The following is an 18,917-nucleotide window of genomic DNA, read 5'->3' as shown; positions in this document are numbered from 1 at the left end:
GTAATAATAACAATTATAATAATAATAACAATAATAATAATAATAAAAATAAAAATAATAATAATGATAATGTAACCATAACAATAATGGTAATATTGATCATAATAATGATAACGATAATTATGATAATAATGATAATAAAACTGTTGTTCACCCATGAAAGCTTCATCAGCCTCATTGCTATTTTTCCTGAGGTCCTGCAATTATATTTACTTATGATTTTTTTATCCGAACGTATTTTGTTTTTAGTCTCGGGTCACAGGGAGAGAGTTTTATCGCAAATTACAATAAACGCCAAATTCATCCTGGATCTGTAAAAATGTTTCCTTAAAGTGTGTTTAATTTGCACTGTTGTAAAGGTAAAAACATTGTGTTTTTGGCAAAAGGCTATAACGCCTTTATAATTCTTCTGTACCTGATAGAAGCTAAAAACTAATGATACCCTTTGAAACGCATTTCAAAGTCATGTTATACCTGCTTGAGGAGTCGCTTCTGACACTGGGAGTGTTAGGTCGCTTATGATCAAGCCTCTCCGCCCAGTGCCCCCTTGCTCCTGGAATCTGTGGAGGGGGAAAAATCATCGCCAGTTGTCGAAAAGGCAAGGTGTTGCAAATATGAGATATGGTTTCCAAATCATTAGCAATGATCACAACAATGTAATGTTATAGCCCAATAATCAAACGATAATATGAGACTATTATATTGTTTTTCGATATTTTTTTTCCATGAACTTCAGAAATACATTATTGAAAATATGTTTGTCTTCGGTTAACTCAATAGATCAGCAAATATTTGTTTCTTGAGAGGTACATTTATTTATATTATGAATTTAAATTACCTTAGATATATGTTTGTTAATGTGTTGCAAATGAAAATCAATAAAATCCCTGTGGAGGGAAAAATAATGAAGAAAAAAAATAACTGAATTACAGCAATACTATAGGGTAACATTATTTTTTTCTCAAAATAAAGTTTGTAATCAATATTTCCCAAATCATAAACAAGTTTAAGCAAATTTACAAAATGAAAGATACATACCTTTGACAAAGATAAGTACAATGAGACGGAGAGAAAGAGAGGTTCTTTTGAATTTCTGTGACATATTAAAGAATGATTATTCATTACAATTTTCTCTACGATGCTCCCTTTGCTGTTTCTCCTATTTAAGTTATAGATTAGACACCTTCTATGTTATTTGGGACAGATTAGTGTCAAACGCATTTATAGAGTATACATGTTCCCAACTATTATATCATCAAATTCATTGACTCGAATTCAAATTCAGTGTCTATACTAGATCCACATCTACATGAGTGCAAGATAAACTAATAGTAGATCACGAACCATCAAGGCTCCTACCTAAATCGGAGATTATCTTTCTGCCCTGTCAGATGTAGGGTCACGTTTGGTCACATATTCTGCGGCGCCCGGGAGGAGCCCGGAGAAAATTGATCGGGTGAAATGCAAGGCGCCCGTAAGGGTGCCGGCAGGGTGCCGGCCGAGTGCGGGCCGGTAACCTTACGGGCTCCGTCCGATGAGCAGGTGTACCGATGGCTCCCGGAAGGTGCCCTGCCGGGGCCCGGCCGGGTGCCGTGCGGTGCACTGAACAACAGAGTGAGTCAGAAAAAGTGTCACACTTTTCAAAATTTGTATTGTTTGAAGTATGAATATTTAATCATGGGTTTTATGATATATCGTGATAGAGTTATCCTCCCAGTACATTTAGGTACCATTTTCATTTGAATCTCTGCATGCACTGAATATCAGACAATCTTTTCAAGACTGCCAGATCTCACTTGCGCCAAATTACTGGGTGAGGAATAAAACAGTGCATTGAACAAAGACAGTCAGACACGCTCACACGCACGCACACACACAACACAACACACACGGTGACAATTGTTTCATAATTACCCCTTTTCTGATTGAGCATTGATTTTTATCAAGATCGCTTAATGTTTAAGTGGCATAACCCTAAAAATCTTTCCCTTTTGTACACATTCAGTACCACCATCATGTCATCATCATCATCATCATTATCATCATATCCATAAGCACAACATCCGCCAATATGCACCAAGAGGACAGCGGCCACTCAACTTTGCGTACGATAAGAAGAATTCCCGAGTAACAGTTTGGGTGGGCCTTGTCGGGAATCAGGCGCGTACACAGGGGGATTTTGAGGTTAACCCCCCCCCCCCTTTGAGTTTGTTTTTATTTTATTTTTCTAAATAAACGAAAAAAAAAATTAAAATTCAATGGCTGAAATTTAAAAAAAGGTGACCTTCCCCCCCCCCCCCCCCTCCCCCTAACGGAACAAAATGGTAATTTTTTTCAAATTTCGAGACCAAAAAATAAATAAATAGTGTCCTCTTACCCCCCCCCCCCCCTTTACGGAACAAAATGTCAATTTTTCAAATTTCGAGACCAAACAAAAAATAAAAAGTGCCCTCTTACTATGTGAAAGCCCTATTATGGGGCTTTCACATATACACTCCGGGGCCCGTACGGCGATTAAAAACAGACATTTTGGGAATTTTCGGCCGGTGTCCGGCCGGTTGCCGTAAAGTTCCTACGGGCGCCGGGACAGTTTGTTAAGCCGTACGGGCGTCGTGGTGCTGAGTTGGCTGCTCCCAATTCTCCCGGCGTTTTTATCAGACCGTTAGACCGTAGAAAGCCCGTAAAGGGCCCGTAGGGCACCTTACGGGTCCCATGCGGGCCCCTCGCGATTTTGGGGGTCAATTCTCATGAAAAATCTTTACGGGCGCTTTGCGGTGCTCAAGGGTTCCGTACGTGTACCCTACGGCGCCCTCACGGGCCACTCGAGAGCCCCGGGTGATATGCACAACAACAGGCGTCTGCCGGCCGGGGCCATTTAAAATGAATATTGGCTGTGCGGATCCCTCACGGAATGAAAATGGTACCTAAATGTACTGGGAGGATAACTCTATCTTGATATATCATGAAACCCATGAATAAATATTTATACTTCAAACATTACAACTTTTAAAAAGTGTGACATTTTTTCTGACTCACTCTGTAGTTCAGTGCACCTCAAGGCACCCGACCGGGCCCCGGCAGGGCACCTTCTGGGAGCCATCGGTACACCTGCTCATCGGACGGAGCCCGTAAGGTTACTGGCCGGCACTCGGCCGGCATCCTGCCGGCACCCTTACGTGCGCTTGCATTTCACTCGACCAATTTTCTCCGGGCAACCTTCCGGGCGCCGTAGAATATGTGACCAAACATGCCGTAGAAATGAAAATCGGACGGTTCCCGTACGGTCTCTAAATCCACGGCAAGCCGCCGGGTAGGGAAAATCGTACGGGGCCCGGTTTATATGTGACCTAGGCATAAGCAGGCCTATGTATGCACAACATACAAATTGGTAACGACGAGTCCACGAATAAGTGGTAAAGATATTGGCCCCGTTTCATAAAGCCTACCATTTGTGGTGATTTTGCAATTAATGGTAAATTCCAGGGAAATCTTGATTTGATTGGCTGTTGAGTTATGTTGCCATGTTAGTTAATACTGATGGCAAACTTACCACCAGTGGTATACGTTTTATTCAAAGGGACCCTGGTTTGGAAGTACATGCTACGTTTCTGGAAATATTAACGACAGACACCTACCGCGTAGAAACACTCACCTCTACCTTATTAGCATGTAGGCCTACAGTCAGAGCGGTCCTTGATTCTTTACGAGGGAATTCTCCTTCAAAGACATCTTCCAAAATGTTGTCAGGTTCATTTTCTTTATAGAGAAGGTAAAAAAACGGAGACCGTGTAGAAATGTTTTTTAACCATATTGATCAATTGGATTCGAGTAATAAACTTGATTTTATGATCCCTCAATGTTTAAGGTTCTATTTATTCCCAGGATTGTTTTAGGATGTGTTTAATTGTGTTTCAATATTTAGCGCGTTCTTACCCGATCTTCGTCCTTGTTCCAAAACAGGGATTGAATGTCTTGAATCGCTCACAGACTTCCACACTTCTCTTAGAGGATCGTCTTTTATGGAGACAGAGTGCTGCAAGCATTTCCAATAGCGGATCATGAAGATAGCAGCTTTTTGATTTTTGGTATAAACCCCAGACTCCTCATGCTGTCTGCTTCTGAACTGTATGCCGTCAAGTGTCTGGTAGGACAAACCCAATGCTAGACCAAGTTGGTAGTACTGATCAGTGTTCATCTCTTTTGTGATGAAATCCTCACTCTGAATTTCCTCAGCGTTGCTTTAAATGGGAATGCAGGGAGAAGAGAGAAAAGGCCCTGATTTAATTTATTAGTAAGGCTAGATAATTTCATTTTCTAGCATCCCAGATTTTTGTATTTTTCCTCTATTGGTTCTTTCAATAAAACATAATGCATTGTATTTTATCTCGTGTAAAGGGGTTCATATTGTTCAGCTGACACAAACGACATTAAAAAATCATTAATAGTAAACAAAAATAATAATGATTAAGAGCGGGCCATGTAGGGGACAAGGCATAGTAGTAATAATAATGAGCAAAATAGAATTGGCACAAAAAGTAAAACAAATATGTTTTCTTAGAGTAATTTTACCTAAGGTCAGTATTTGATCCGGGGACAATCTCATCTAGGCTTGAGTGTATGTCGGTGGAGAATCCTTGGAGAAAATGACAAAATGTTCTAGTTAACCCACTTTTCATATTGGAACAAGAGTAGTTTCGATTGATGATAATGTGGCATGACACGTGCGTAAACATAACAAATACATGATATTCAAGAATCTATTTCATTCTTTGTTCTTGAAGGTACCGTGCAATATGTTTTGTTGTACTACTACTATAAAATCACCCACGGATAAGTTTTCGTCAAGTTTACAAATTGATACATCTTAGAATATAACATAAATGAAAAATATGCAGTGATCCTGGATGCCATAAAAATGATAGAATTGAAACATTTTAAGCTATAAATACTGTTGTTTATAGTATAGTTTAAAAAGGACGAGAAATAGGAGAAAAGAAGGAAGGAATTAAAAGAAGATGAAGTAGAAGAAATATTAGATGGAGAATTTGACAAAGAAGAAGAAGAAAGAGAGAGAGAGAGAGAAGGAGAAGAATGATGAGGAGAAGAAGAAGAAGATTGACAAACCAGTCCGTATAGCCATGAACGCCATGCTGGTATTTGGTTGGTTGGTACTTGTTGCTGAAATCGAAATGTTAATCATCTGCATTCTGGCATTGGTTTCCGTCGTAATTGGCATCGGAACTAGTGTCTTCTGCTGGTTGAATAATTCTGTCGCAGATACGATCTGATAAAATATTATATTTACATTATTTAGTGTTGTTTACTCCCAACAGAATTGGGGCAATGCTAAAGACGCCGTGATTACTCCACAACACTTATCGAATTTAGCCCTGTGGGCTAAAAGTAAAACAAAATATAACCCTAATATTTGCCCTATACCTAACCAAATCCCAAATGCCACCCTGACACTTACCCTATACTTTTGCTTTAAGCCAGTAGCGAATGCAGCGCAAAACAAACATCCTGATTTAAAAAACTACTTTTGTTTGTGATACGCACGTGCATATATATATAGTATACACTCACGAACATAGCCTAAAATAGAGGCATAGCCTGATTGAAGTTTACTGAGAGTTAACTCGGCATGAGCAGGCCGTTAACAGTAGCACTGAGGAAGTTTCTTTGTATTTAATGCCTTGTACCAAGCACATCTTTAAATGAAATTTCGAATGTTGAAAAACTAACCTAAGAATAGTTTTTACCTTTTTTCTCCGATTGCATTCGAGCTCTAGATCACTTGACTCAGGTTCAAGTGCAAAACATCTTCCAGGATGTACTTGACGGTAAAGAAAATTTTCCTCTTCTTCCTGAATTTTCTGTTTTAAAAAAAATACACAAAAACAGTAACAGCACATTTTATAAATGTAATGATTGAAATACATAAAGTTATAATGTAATTGTAAATACATAAAGTTATAATGTAATTGTAAATACATAAAGTTATAATGTAATTGTGAACCTACACTGTTGGTCATAATGGTGGAATTATTATTTTTACCCCAATTTATTGAATGATTTTGACAATGATTTATTCCTAATAGAACTAGATAATAGTATACATTCTCAGATTGTATTGAATGAAAATAGGGGAGTGTTTGTTTTTGCCTGACTGGCTAAAGCATGTGGGTGCTACTATGCTAATCAACTAGGGGACCTACGTCCTTAACTCATAACTGACAGTAATGGGGATTTATGCCTCATAAAAGGGCACTAATATAGCACATCGACACGGTTTTGATCCTGGGGGCTCACAGTAACGAGGCCATTGCTTAGCCAATAAATCATGAATGTACGCAACGGGCGCTAGGGTACGTCGACGCCCCCACACACAAAAAAAAGAAAAGAAAATGCAATAAATTTTCAATAATTCATTGCATTTCCCCGGCAGTCCTCAACAGGAAAAATTCCTGCATTATGGTCCAAGGCACGCCCACATAGAAGATTTGTTTATGTTGGGGGTCGGGGCAAAATGCAATTAATTATTGAAAATTTATTGCATTTTCTTCGTTTTTTGTTTATGAGGGGGCGTGGACGTACCCTAGCGCCCGCTGCGTACATTCATGATTTATTGGCTAAGCAATGGCCTCGTCACTGTGAGCCCCCAGGATCAAAACCGTGTCGATGTGCTATATCAGTGCCCTTTTATAAGGCATTAATCCCCATTACTCTCAGTTATGACTGGACGTAGGTCCCCTAGTTGATTAGCATAGTAGCACCCACATGCTTTAGCAGTCACGCAAAACAAACACTCCCCAATTGTCATTCAATAAAATCTGAGAATGTATACTATTATCTAGATCTATTAGGAATAAATCATTGTCAAAATCATTCAATAAATTGGGGTAAAAATAATTATTCCACCATTATGACCAACAGTGTACTACGATTGTTGAATTAGATTAAAGTATGTTGCATTTGATAGAAATCTGTTAAACAGTTCTAAAATATTTACTTCGAAATGTTTCACACGTTTAAGTTAATGAAACTGTTTTTTTTATTATTAACTATCTAGATTAAAAAATATCTTCAGGGTCTCCACCAAAATCTTGTCTGAATCTGGATCACTATTCACATGTTAATAGAATGAGTTTTGCTTTATAATGTGGCTTTCTTGATGTATCATACTGTACTCAAAGGAATTTCCTTCTTGTCTGGACAAAAAATTATAATGAATTTCAAAACGATACGATATATGTCTTTTAAACACCATGAAATAGGTGATTTTAAAGGTTATTTGTACGAAAGGATAGTCTTGAAATTGGAGTTCAAATACATAAAGAGACCGTTGTTAAACATTTCTATTTTTTAGACCGATACTAATACTGGGTGCAACTTTGCAAGAGAGACAATTGTACTATAAAAGTAAACAATCTGACAATTATGAAATATTGTTTTTTTAATTATTATAAAATATATGTAACAATTTCCAGCTAAACATTTTAAGTAACCATTTACAAAATTGAATGAAAAACAAGACTTAAAGACAATGAAAGACTATGCATTCTGTGACACATTTAAGGTACAACACATTTCTTCCATGATAACCGTGCTGACAATGTAGCTCACTAAGCGGTTTCATTGGAACATTTTTGTTTTAATAGAGAGTGTGTACTCACTTTGGTCGGATATTTCGTCTATCACGGTTAAAGAAATAGTAAATAAAACAGTTTAAATAAAGATCCTCGATATATATGTGTGTATATATATATATATATATATATATATATATTTCCTCATATTACCTGAACAATGTAAGGTATGTCTTCATGTATGTATATCCGGAGTGTGATGTCTTCCCCATGTGCCATGTCAACGGGAAGGAAAGGGGTGCATGCCATTCGTTTACCATGAGCATGATGAAGCTCTATCGGTATCCATAGCTGTACCTTGTCCTTAATGACAGATTTGGCATCTATGATGAGGTTGATTTCCCTTTCTTTAATGATACATTGCGTTTCACTTCCATCAAATGATTCATTACGGTTAACTGTAAGTAATTGCATATTGGAAGAAAAAAAATCAGATATTAATCTATTTCAAAATAGGTAAGGGTTTGCTTTCTTTTGTAAGACCCTAATTGATGTGATGGCTTTGAACATTCTTCAATATGTTGCAAATTTTCTAGTTTACAACATTTACGCTAATAAGTAGGCTATTAATACAATTGAGAAAATTATGATATAAATGGAGTTTCGATGAAATATATAACTAGCTGAGTGAGCAATGTATGCGAAATAATTTGTAAAAGTTGTTAAAAACATATTATTATGAATTAACTGTTTCACTGCGCCACTTATGGGGGCCACTTGAATCTCACGTGGCGAGTCTTGAAAAGTGGTATTTTGTATTAATAACAACTCCCTTGCATCCTCCTATTGACAACTAACCTGAAGTTGATTCAGTTTGTTTCCAGATGATCCCAGCATGAACATCGTTTGACTCCAGCAATGTTGCGGCATGAGGGAGACTTAACGTTATAGGCTGGTTCGTAGAATAGCGCCACTGTGCAGGGAATGTGATGCCAATGCCATAGCCTGTAAGAAACTCTCTCTCTCGGATAGGTGGGGGATCATCAATGACTAGAGCTATTGATACATCGTGGCAAGAGCCAGCCTGCACTCTCCTTGGTGGAATCGACATTGTGACGTCACAACTATCCAAACGTAGAATCCCTCCTTCACAGCCAATACTGCGATGACTTTCAGTAGATCTTGCAATCGGCAGATCTAAACAAACAAAAAAAAAGGGGGGGGGGAAGAAACAAGGAAAAAAAAAAGATGAATGGTATGAGGTATTGACAGCTCAATGATTACTCATTCCTTATTACTCTTATGGATAGCCTAAAAAGGACATCGTTTTGTCAACGCTGTACGGTTGATAAGTTAACGAATCGTCAAATCGAATTCGATTGCAGAATAACGCCGCACTATCATATCCAAAAGAGGATATTACATATGTATTTTGGTTTTGTATAAACAAAGAGCGCATAAACTATTGTTTTTGTTTTTACTTTGGCGATGTGCATAAAACGGGTACAGGTGGGGTAGCATTTTCCTTTAATGACCCTTGAAAACAATCTTAGTGAGTAGTAAAACAATTCAAAATTAGATGAAATACGTACCCCGGAATATATGAACATCATCTTCGGATAAGCTGCCAAAGAACCAAAAATATATTGTATGAGTATATTTAGAAATGTGATGTTTAACCTAAGATACATCCACGTTTTACGCCGTAGTAAATAATGTTTTATATTACAGTCATGCATCAACATTGTTTTGATTTATGTGATGATGCACAATTATAATTCTATAACGACTGCTGTTTGCAGCAAAATAAAATATGAGGCCGACAAATCTTATGAAAATTAAAATCGAATCTTTCAGAGAACCTGAATTTGAATCATACAAGAATGTTATACAAAATGTAAACATTTATTACCCAGATAATTTCCGCAAGTTTATTGATTCATTTTTGAATAATTAAATCTTGAATCATATTTTACAGAGCCTGGTAAACTAATTGTTATAATTGTCTTACCTCCGGAATACCATTTGCCTAATGCGCTCCTCTCTGGCATACTGTACCGGAGTAAAACCTTTGTTATCTTTGATGTCGATCTTGGATCCTTGATTTATTAGGAATTGTATCAGAGCCTCCGCAGGTGATAAGTCATCCTCACTCTCTTGTTGTATCTATTTCGTTAATGAGAACGGTAAAAGAACTAGAATATTTTGAATAAAACAATAATACAAAAATAGAATGTCTCGATTAAATGTTTTTTCTACACTCCTACCGGTAACAGGGGATAAGATCCTTATATTTGCAGCAATCTATTCACATGGCACTATCGGCTTTTAATATGAAATTATAATGATGATAATAATGGTAGTGATAATGGTAATAATAATGATATTGATAGGCCTAATACTACTACTGCTACTATTACTACTACTAATAATGGATCAACATATACAGACTAAACGCAACTAAGCCACCCCCTCCATCCACAACCCCCCCCCCCCCCTCCTCCCCAACCTTCGTTCTATGGCCGCTCCCACACATTTACTCACGCGCACATCACACACATTCACAAAAGTTTCATTGCATCAGTTGGTGAAAAGATCGTTAAAAAATATGTATCAAATAAAACAAACGGATAGGGTATTTATTTTATAAATTACATATCAACAAATATTTATAACGTTCACTATTAAGGACCTTGTCCTTCCCATATTCAGATATTCATTTAGATACACTAACAGTTCTCACTTAAAGAGAAACTAAATCAAGAAAAACGTAACCTGCTTCAAAGCTGTCGTCACTTCAACCTGTCTTTTCTTACAGTGGCATAGTCTGATGGCAACATGTAAGGGCGTCTGGCCATCGTATGACTGAGGATTTAAACCAGCACCTACTGATATCAACTTCTCAATGATTGATGTTAGCCCGCTTATAGTAGCAAGGTGAATGGGTGTTAGACCAGCACTGTCGCTGTGATGTAAAGATGATACATCCTGTGAAAAAAAAAATAACTGATGGAATTTAGATATTGTCATGCAATGGTGATGTGCCTTTTATGAATTTTGATTTTTGTCTGTATAATCATATGAACACATATATAAACTTCATATTAAACGCCATCCATAATATAAAGTCGAAGATATACAAATAATGACACTAGATAGATAAAACATTGTCGAACATTCATTACTATCATTATCATTATATAATAATGTGATATACATTTACTATTGACTTGTTATAACCATCATAAAAGAGAAGATACTTATTTAGGATTACTATCAGCAGGTCTAATAGCAGAACTGTATAGTAATCAAAACTATTGTTGATGAAGTGTAACGGTAATTGGAGGTATAGTATAGGTGACGGTGGTACTGGTAGTAATGCATCAGCTATATGACATAAGTCATTAGTATAAACAACACAAGCTGAATGAGTTACAGCTACATGTACCTTATCAAGAAGAATCCGTGCAGTGTCAACATTGCCACATCTCAGTGCAATACTTATTGGTGATTGACCTCTTCTGGAAAGTCTCGTGCTCATAATTGCTTTCTGATCCAGTAAATCCTTCATTATTGATTCATTTCCACTTTATTAAAAACAAAAAAACATCTTGAACATTTATTTATTATTTAAATATACATGTACTGTAAATCTGCTTTATTATGGGGATCTTTTCTCATTTTCTCTTTTTTTCACCCCCCCCCCCTTCTCTCTCTTCCTTTCTTTTCTCTTCTCTCGCGCTGCTTTTCTTTCGTTCCCCTTCCATTTTCCGCCCATTTCTAGTCCTTTCCTTTGTTTTGGTATTCTCGCGCATCTCTACCTCATTCTTCTTTTATTTCTAGTTTTCTCTGTTTCGTCATGTTTTTCTTTCTAACAAACTTATCCTCTTTATTTTGTGAGCTGTACTCACTTAGCAACGGTTACGCCTCATTTTCACTTTTTGAAATAAATCTGAATATATTTGTAATTCCTTGACAAAGGGTTAACGCCTTCAATTCGTATATTTTGTAGCTCTTACGGGTTTTTTTTCTTCTCCATTTGTCTTTTTTCGTTAACCATCGGAGAACTATTTTCATTTTAAACTGTATTCTTATATATATTACTAACATTTGGAATCTAAGATCGCTTCTTTAGGTACAAAGTATTTATTAGCCTTGTAAATGTTCTGTTTATAATTAACCATAGCATGATTCTCAAATTATGGACGAAATTATATTTGCTTTCAAAGTTACCTATTTTTACATCATATTTTTTCGGAATCATACTGCATAACTAAGTATCAATAAAAGGTAATTTAATTGTAGCTGAAATTTAGGTTGTATCTCATACATTTTCTATTCTGCGTGTCCTTTGAAAGCGCTAATAAACCTTCGTTAAAATGGGATCCAAAGAAATAACATATTAAGCACCATTTCAAGAAAACTAAGAAAAAATGTTTTGCATGAATAAAAAGGATGAATGTTTTTATCGAATGCAACAACATTACATTTCAACCCTAGTAGTATTTTGTGATACAGTCGAGGAGAAGATTAGAACTATTATTAAATTATGAACATGTTGTTGAAACGGTTCACCTTGCTGCAGCATAATGGAGGACTGTCCATCCCTCTGCATCTTCTTTCTCAATATCTGCATTGTTTTCGAGCAGCAGACGTACACAGTCCAGATGTCCTCCCCTGGCGGCAACCATTAGTGGCGTGACACCTTCTAAGGTCTGTAAGATAAATAATATTGGTACGCTGCTTACATTTGTTAAGTAGGTCTAAAATACGATACATATGTAGTCCTACTCTAAATGTATCGATTAATATAGTTTGCCCTACATAAGAGACAATCAGGGAGAATATGGAATGCTTATGACTTTGATGATCATTGTGTTGATAGAATAGCATCTTTTCCTTTTTTTAATGTATTTATTCGACAGTGATTATATTTCTTTTAACGCATACCTTCAGCACTGCTAGAACAATTATTTCGTTACAATGCGATTTAAGAAGCTCTGTGCAAAAAAAAGGGATAGGACACTTGTAAGATCCTTTAGCCATTCCGAATTCCAAATGTTTTGTTTAATATGCATAACCGTAAACCTTGTACAATGTCCTCCCATTTTTTTTTCTCGCTGGTCATTTCCTTTCGTATTGTTCTTCTTTTTTTTTAAACACGTGTTTGTGTTTTCTATAGGGGGAAATCAAAACGTGTCCCTCTCATTATGATTTTCAAAATTTCAGGCTTTCTCAATTAAAGATTTAAAGCGAATTAATGAAAGATTGTGAAAAGTTTAGAATCGCTTAGCTTCTCTTGCTCAATTCGAGAATCTTCTTTATAGTTCTCTACATAATCTCAAATAAATAGTGAATTTATAACACCAATATTATTTCTTCCAATACGATTTGTATTATTATTCTGATTTCCACTCTTCCCAATTTTATACACCCTAATTCATAACTCGGTCATAACTTAAGATCAATAACACCAGGGGGGTGTTTCACAAAGATCCTAAGTAGAACTTAACTCTAAGTTGGACTTAAAAATTATGGACAGCCATTGGAGTCTTAAAATGAAATATTCAAAAGCAGAAATTCAAGTATTTTAGACTTTTTATGAATTCCACATCCAGAACATGAAATCTCCTTGATGATAATAGACAATATGGATGATTTGAATAAACAATTAATGCCTTTCAAAATAACTTTTACAAAATATTTTCAAAGATGCTAATGGCTTTCCATAATTTTTAAGTCCAACTTAGAGATAAGTTCAACTTAGAATCTTTGTGAAACACCCCCCAGGGATGACGACACCATGATAATTATCATGCCTGGGACAATTACCTCCCACTTACGTGACGCGGGTAGTTGTAAGTGACTGCAGTAATGTCTCATCAACAGGCCTATTATTTAAAGAAAACAAAATAAAACCGTTGGGACAGTAAAACGGTTCGACAAGTTGTGTGTGTGAGGTTCAATATTAAGGAATATTTAAATTTTCTCAGCTACATTCTTTCATTAGTATACTTTAAATCTTTACTCGTATATCTCAAAGCCTGAAATTGGGTAACTCATCCCTAAGGACCCGTCTATAATTTTCAATCTGATACAGCACACTTAAAAACACCACACAAATATGGGTGGTTAAATAAATTACGGCCAGCGCGACACGATTCGACTATTTAGTAAGACAAAGAGCCGGTTGAATTGAGTAACCCACCTGAAGTCCAACCTTAAGAGCGATGAGACTATATCCCGATGAACTGGTGGAGTTATTTCTCAGGAAATATTTCAAACATTCGAAATGACCATTATCTGCCAAAAAATGAAAAACTGTCCAACCGTCATTATTATGTGCCTCGACATTTGCTCCTTTCGTAATGAGATATTTTATAACGTCAAGATGACCCATACGAGCGGCAGCATGGAGGGGTAGATCACCATCATTTGCTGCTTTGTTCACCTCTGCTCCTTTGTTCACTAGATATTGTACAACATCGTGATGACCCTCCTGTGAAGCATCATATAGAGGTGTATAGCCATCGTTATCACCCATTTCTTTATCTGCCCCTTGACTGATAAGATACTTGACAACTGCAAGATGGCCATTGAAAGATGCAAAAACTAGAGGCGTATTGCCGTTATAACCTCTCTTATCAATATCTGCTCCTTTGCTAATCAGATAATTCATTATGTCTAGATGACCTTTTTGAGATGCGGCATGCAGAGGTGTGGAATCACTCTTTACTGCTTTGTTCACCTCTGCTCCTTCGTTCACTAGATATTGTACAACATCGTAATGACCCTCCTGTGAAGCATCACATAGAGGTGTATAGCCATTTGTATCACCCATGTCTTTATCTGCTCTTTGACTGATGAGATACTTGACAACTTCAAGATGGCCAGAGAATGATGCGACACCAAGAGGCGTTTTACCGTTATAACCTCTACTCTCAATATCTGCTCCTTTGTCAATCAGATGTTTCACTATGTCTAGATGACCTATATGAGTTGCTTTCCACAGAGGTGTCCGTCCATTCTTTGCTGCTTTGTTCACCTCTGCTCCTTCGTTCACTAGATATTGTACAACATCATGATGACCCTCCTTTGAAGCAACATATAGAGGTGTATGGCCTATGTTGTCACCCATGTCTTTATCTGCTCCTTGACTGATCAGATACTTCACTATGTCTAGATGACCCCGACGAGAGGCATGATGGAGGGGTATATTACCATCATTTGCTCCTTTGTTCACCTCTGCTCCTTCGTTCACTAGATATTGTACAACATCCTGATGACCCTCCTGTGAAGCAGCATATAGAGGTGTATAGCCATCTTTATCACCCATGTCTTTATCTGCTCCTTGACTGATCAGATACTTCACTATGTCTAGATGACCCCGACGAGAGGCAGCATGGAGGGGTATATTACCATCATTTGCTCCTTTGTTCACCTCTGCTCCTTCGTTCACAAGATATTGTACAACATCATGATGACCCTCTTGTGAAGCAGCATCTAGAGGTGTATCTCCATTTTTTTTACCAGAATTCGGATTTGCTCTTTGAGAAATAAGATACTTCACTATTTCTAGATGACCTTGATAAGCTGCTGCATAAAGAGATGTATAACCATCATTTGTTTCTTTGTTCACCTCTGCTCCTTCGTTCACAAGATATTGTACAACATCATGATGACCCTCTTGTGAAGCAGCATCTAGAGGTGTATCTCCATTGTTTTTACCAGAATTCGGATTTGCTCTTTGAGAAATCAGATCCTTCACTATGTCTAGATGCCCTTTACAAGATGCTGAATAGAGAGGTGTATAACCTTTCTTTGATGCTTTATTCACCTCTGCTCCTTCGTTCAGTAGATATAGTACAACATCGTGATGACCCTTCTGTGAAGCACAATACAGAGGTGTATGGCCATTGTTATCACCCATGTCTTTATCTGCTCCTTGACTGATAAGATACTTGACAACTGCAAGATGGCCATGGAATGATGCGACACCTAGAGGCGTATTGCCGTTATAACCTTTCCTATCAATATCTGCTCCTTTGTTAATCAGATACTTCACTATGTCTAGATGACCCAGACCAGCGGCAACATGGAGGGGTACATCACCACCATTTGCTCCTTTGTTCACCTCTACTCCTTCGTTCACTAGATATTGTACAACATCATGATGACCCGCCTGTGAAGCATCATATAGAGGTGTATAGCCATTTGTATCACCCATGTCTTTATCTGCTCCTTGACTGATAAGATACTTGACAACTGCAAGATGGCCAAGTAATGATGATAAATGAAGAGGCGTCTTACCGTTATAACCTCTCCTAACAATATCTGCTCCTTTGTCAATCAGATACTTCACTATGTCTAGATGACCCAGACGAGCGGCAAAATGGAGGGAAAGATCACCATAATTTGCTGCCTTGTTCACCTCTGCTCCTTCGTTCACTAGATATTGTACAACATCGTAATGACCCTCCTGTGAAGCATCATATAGAGGTGTATAGCCATTTGTATCACCCATGTCTTTATCTGCTCTTTGACTGATAATATATTTGACAACTGCAAGATGGCCAAAGAATGATGCGACACCAAGAGGCGTCTTGCCGTTATTACCTCTACTATTAATATCTGCTCCTCTTGTAATCAGATACTTCACTATGTCTAGATGACCCCGACGAGAGGCAGTATGGAGGGATAGATTACCACTATTTGCTGCTTTGTTCACCTCTGCTCCTTCGTTCACTAGATAGTGTACAACATCGAAATGACCCGCCTGTGAAGCATCATATAGAGGTGTATAGCCATTTATATCACCCATGTCTTTATCTGCCCCTTGACTGATAAGATACTTGACAACTGCAAGATGGCCAAGTAATGATGATAAATGAAGAGGCGTCTTACCGTTATAACCTCTCCTAACAATATCTGCTCCTTTGTCAATCAGATACTTCACTATGTCTAGATGACCCAGACGAGCGGCAAAATGGAGGGAAAGATCACCATCATTTGCTGCCTTGTTCACCTCTGCTCCTTCGTTCACTAGATATTGTACAACATCGTAATGACCCTCCTGTGAAGCATCATATAGAGGTGTATAGCCATTTTTATCACCCATGTCTTTATCTGCTCCTTGACTAATAAGATACTTGACAGCTGCAAGATGACCTTCATGAGATGCTACATGCAGAGGTGTAGAACCACTCTTTGCTGCTTTGTTCACCTCTGCTCCTTCGTTCACTAGATATTGTACAACATCGTGATGACCCTTCTTTGAAGCAGCATATAGAGGTGTACATCCATCGTTATCACCCATGTCTTTATCTGCTCTTTGACTGGTAAGATACTTGACAACTGCAAGATGGCCATAAATTGATGCGACACCTAGGGGCGTCTGTCCGTTATAACCTCTCCTATCAATATCTGCTCCTCTTGTAATCAGATACTTCACTATGTCTAGATGACCTTTATTAGATGCTGCATACATAGGGGTCCATTCATTTTTTGCTTTTTTATTTACATCTGCTCCTGCATCTACCAGACATTCAACAACAGTAAGGTGACCCTCCAGTGAGGCGAGATGCAAAGGTGTATAGCCATCATCGCCATCTCTGTCAATTTCGGCTCCTTCACTGATGAGACATTTAACAACGTCCAGGTAACCATTTTCTGATGCGACATGAAGTGGCGAATCATCATTTATCAATCGGTTCACATCTGCTCCTGCATCTACCAGAAATTTATCTAAGGCGAGATGTCCCTCCTGTAAAGCGCTATATAGACTTGTATAGCCACCACCACTATCTCTGTCAATTTCGACTCCTTTAGTTATGAGATATTTCACAACATCAAGGTGACCCTTACTTGCTGAAGTATAAATGGGTGTAGAACCATTATATGAAGCTTTGTTTACATCTGCTCCAGAATCGACTAAACATTCAACAACACCAAAATTACCCTTCTCCGAAGCAAGATAGATAGGTGTATAGCCATTGCTATCACCAATATTGATATCTGCTCCTTTACCGATGAGATATTGAGCAACATCCTGGTGACCACTCCGAGACGCGAGGTGAAGAGGGGCGTCACCGCTTCTACTTCGATTTTCTAGATCCGCCCCCAAATCAATCAAATAGGTCACGAGGTCAATATGCCCTTCTTCCGAAGCGATGTGAAGGGATGTATTTCCATCAGGATCCACACTGTGCAGTACGACTAGCTTGGCATCACTTGTCTCGTCTTCTAGAATAGACCTTGTCTTTACAAGATCGCCTTCCTTCACCGCTGTAAAAAGCGCCATGTTCATTCTGTCTTCCTTCTCGGTATGTGTATTGTCTGTCGCCATAGGAAGGAATTATGTATTTATATCGGGCAGAAAAGTTGACTGGAAAATTAACCAATCCATAACAATTCAGTATTTAAATTTGAATGAACCAGGGTAACATAGGATATCGAAAGATGTACTATACATGGTACTGCAGATTAAAAAAATGATTGGTAGTACGAAATCGAGGGAAAGCACTAAATACTGACATTATGCTTTCACATATTTTTAAAGCACTAAAGACATGAAAGGATGGCTTATCTGAATGTGTTCATCTTCAAGATCCGTCGTATTGGTTTCCTGCATTCCATGATGTTTCGAAAAGAGCGTTTATCCTATCCGGCGACGTTAAAGTTCAGTAAGGCTTTCTCTCCTATCGCTTTAAAAGGGCGTTTATCCTATCAGGCGAAGTAAAAGTTCAGTAAGGCTCTCTCTCCAATCGCTTTAAAAGGGCGTTTATCCTATCAGGCGAAGTAAAAGTTCAGTAAAGCTCACTCTCCTATCGCTTTAAAAGGGCGTTTATCCTATCCGGCGACGTAAAAGTTCAGTAAGGCTTTCTCTCCTATCGCTTTAAAAGGGCGTTTATCCTATCCGGCGACGTGAAAGTTCAGTAAAGCTCTCTCTTCTATCGCTGTAAAAGAGCGTTTATCCTATCAGGCGATGTTAAAGTTCAGTAAGGCTTTCTCTCCTATCGCTTTAAAAGGGCGTTTATCCTATCAGGCGAAGTAAAAGTTCAGTAAAGCTCACTCTCCTATCGCTTTAAAAGGGCGTTTATCCTATCCGGCGACGTAAAAGTTCAGTAAGGCTTTCTCTCCTATCGCTTTAAAAGGGCGTTTATCCTATCCGGCGACGTGAAAGTTCAGTAAAGCTCTCTCTCCTATCGCTGTAAGAGAGCGTTTATTCTATCAGGCGACGTAAAAGTTCAGTAAGGCTTTCTCTCCTATCGCTTTAAAAGGGCGTTTATCCTATCAGGCGAAGTAAAAGTTCAGTAAAGCTCACTCTCC

General features: G+C 37.9%; 2 protein-coding genes across 2 annotated transcripts; both read right to left on the bottom strand.

Annotated features, from left to right (window-relative positions):
• Positions 1-5,768: 5,768 nt before the first annotated feature.
• On the bottom strand, positions 5,769-11,192 carry LOC105444173 (ankyrin-3-like). Its single transcript, XM_030978944.1, has 6 exons — positions 11,038-11,192; positions 10,365-10,577; positions 9,601-9,755; positions 9,182-9,213; positions 8,448-8,786; positions 5,769-5,876 (listed from the first exon to the last, which is right to left on the bottom strand). The coding sequence occupies exons 1-6, from the start codon at positions 11,158-11,160 to the stop codon at positions 5,809-5,811; spliced, it is 930 nt and encodes a 309-aa protein (XP_030834804.1). The 5' UTR covers positions 11,161-11,192; the 3' UTR covers positions 5,769-5,808.
• A 968-nt stretch (positions 11,193-12,160) lies between these two features.
• Positions 12,161-17,889, bottom strand: LOC764589 (serine/threonine-protein phosphatase 6 regulatory ankyrin repeat subunit B-like). Its single transcript, XM_030977120.1, has 2 exons — positions 13,975-17,889; positions 12,161-12,304 (listed from the first exon to the last, which is right to left on the bottom strand). Exons 1-2 carry the CDS (start codon positions 17,887-17,889, stop codon positions 12,161-12,163), a joined length of 4,059 nt encoding a protein of 1,352 aa, XP_030832980.1.
• Positions 17,890-18,917: the final 1,028 nt, after the last annotated feature.

The sequence above is a fragment of the Strongylocentrotus purpuratus genome, unplaced genomic scaffold, assembly GCF_000002235.5.
Source record: "Strongylocentrotus purpuratus isolate Spur 01 unplaced genomic scaffold, Spur_5.0 spur5_scaffold_1, whole genome shotgun sequence".
Classification (NCBI taxonomy): Eukaryota; Metazoa; Echinodermata; class Echinoidea; order Camarodonta; family Strongylocentrotidae; genus Strongylocentrotus; species Strongylocentrotus purpuratus.
This window is presented reverse-complemented; position numbering and strand designations above follow the sequence as displayed.

Bases quoted from the DNA above. Each gene is read 5' to 3' on its own strand.
- LOC764589 (XM_030977120.1), bottom strand. From the start codon at position 17,889: ATGGCGCTTTTTACAGCGGTGAAGGAAGGCGATCTTGTAAAGACAAGG. The intron at 12,305-13,974 runs GTTATAAAATAT...TTTATCTTACAG, and splicing joins CTCGTATGGGTCATCTTGAC to ACCTTAGAAGGTGTCACGCC.
- LOC105444173 (XM_030978944.1), bottom strand. From the start codon at position 11,160: ATGAAGGATTTACTGGATCAGAAAGCAATTATGAGCACGAGACTTTCC. The intron at 9,756-10,364 runs GTTACGTTTTTC...TTAACGAAATAG, and splicing joins TGACGACAGCTTTGAAGCAG to ATACAACAAGAGAGTGAGGA. The intron at 8,787-9,181 runs GTACGTATTTCA...TTGTTTGTTTAG, and splicing joins TGATGTTCATATATTCCGGG to ATCTGCCGATTGCAAGATCT.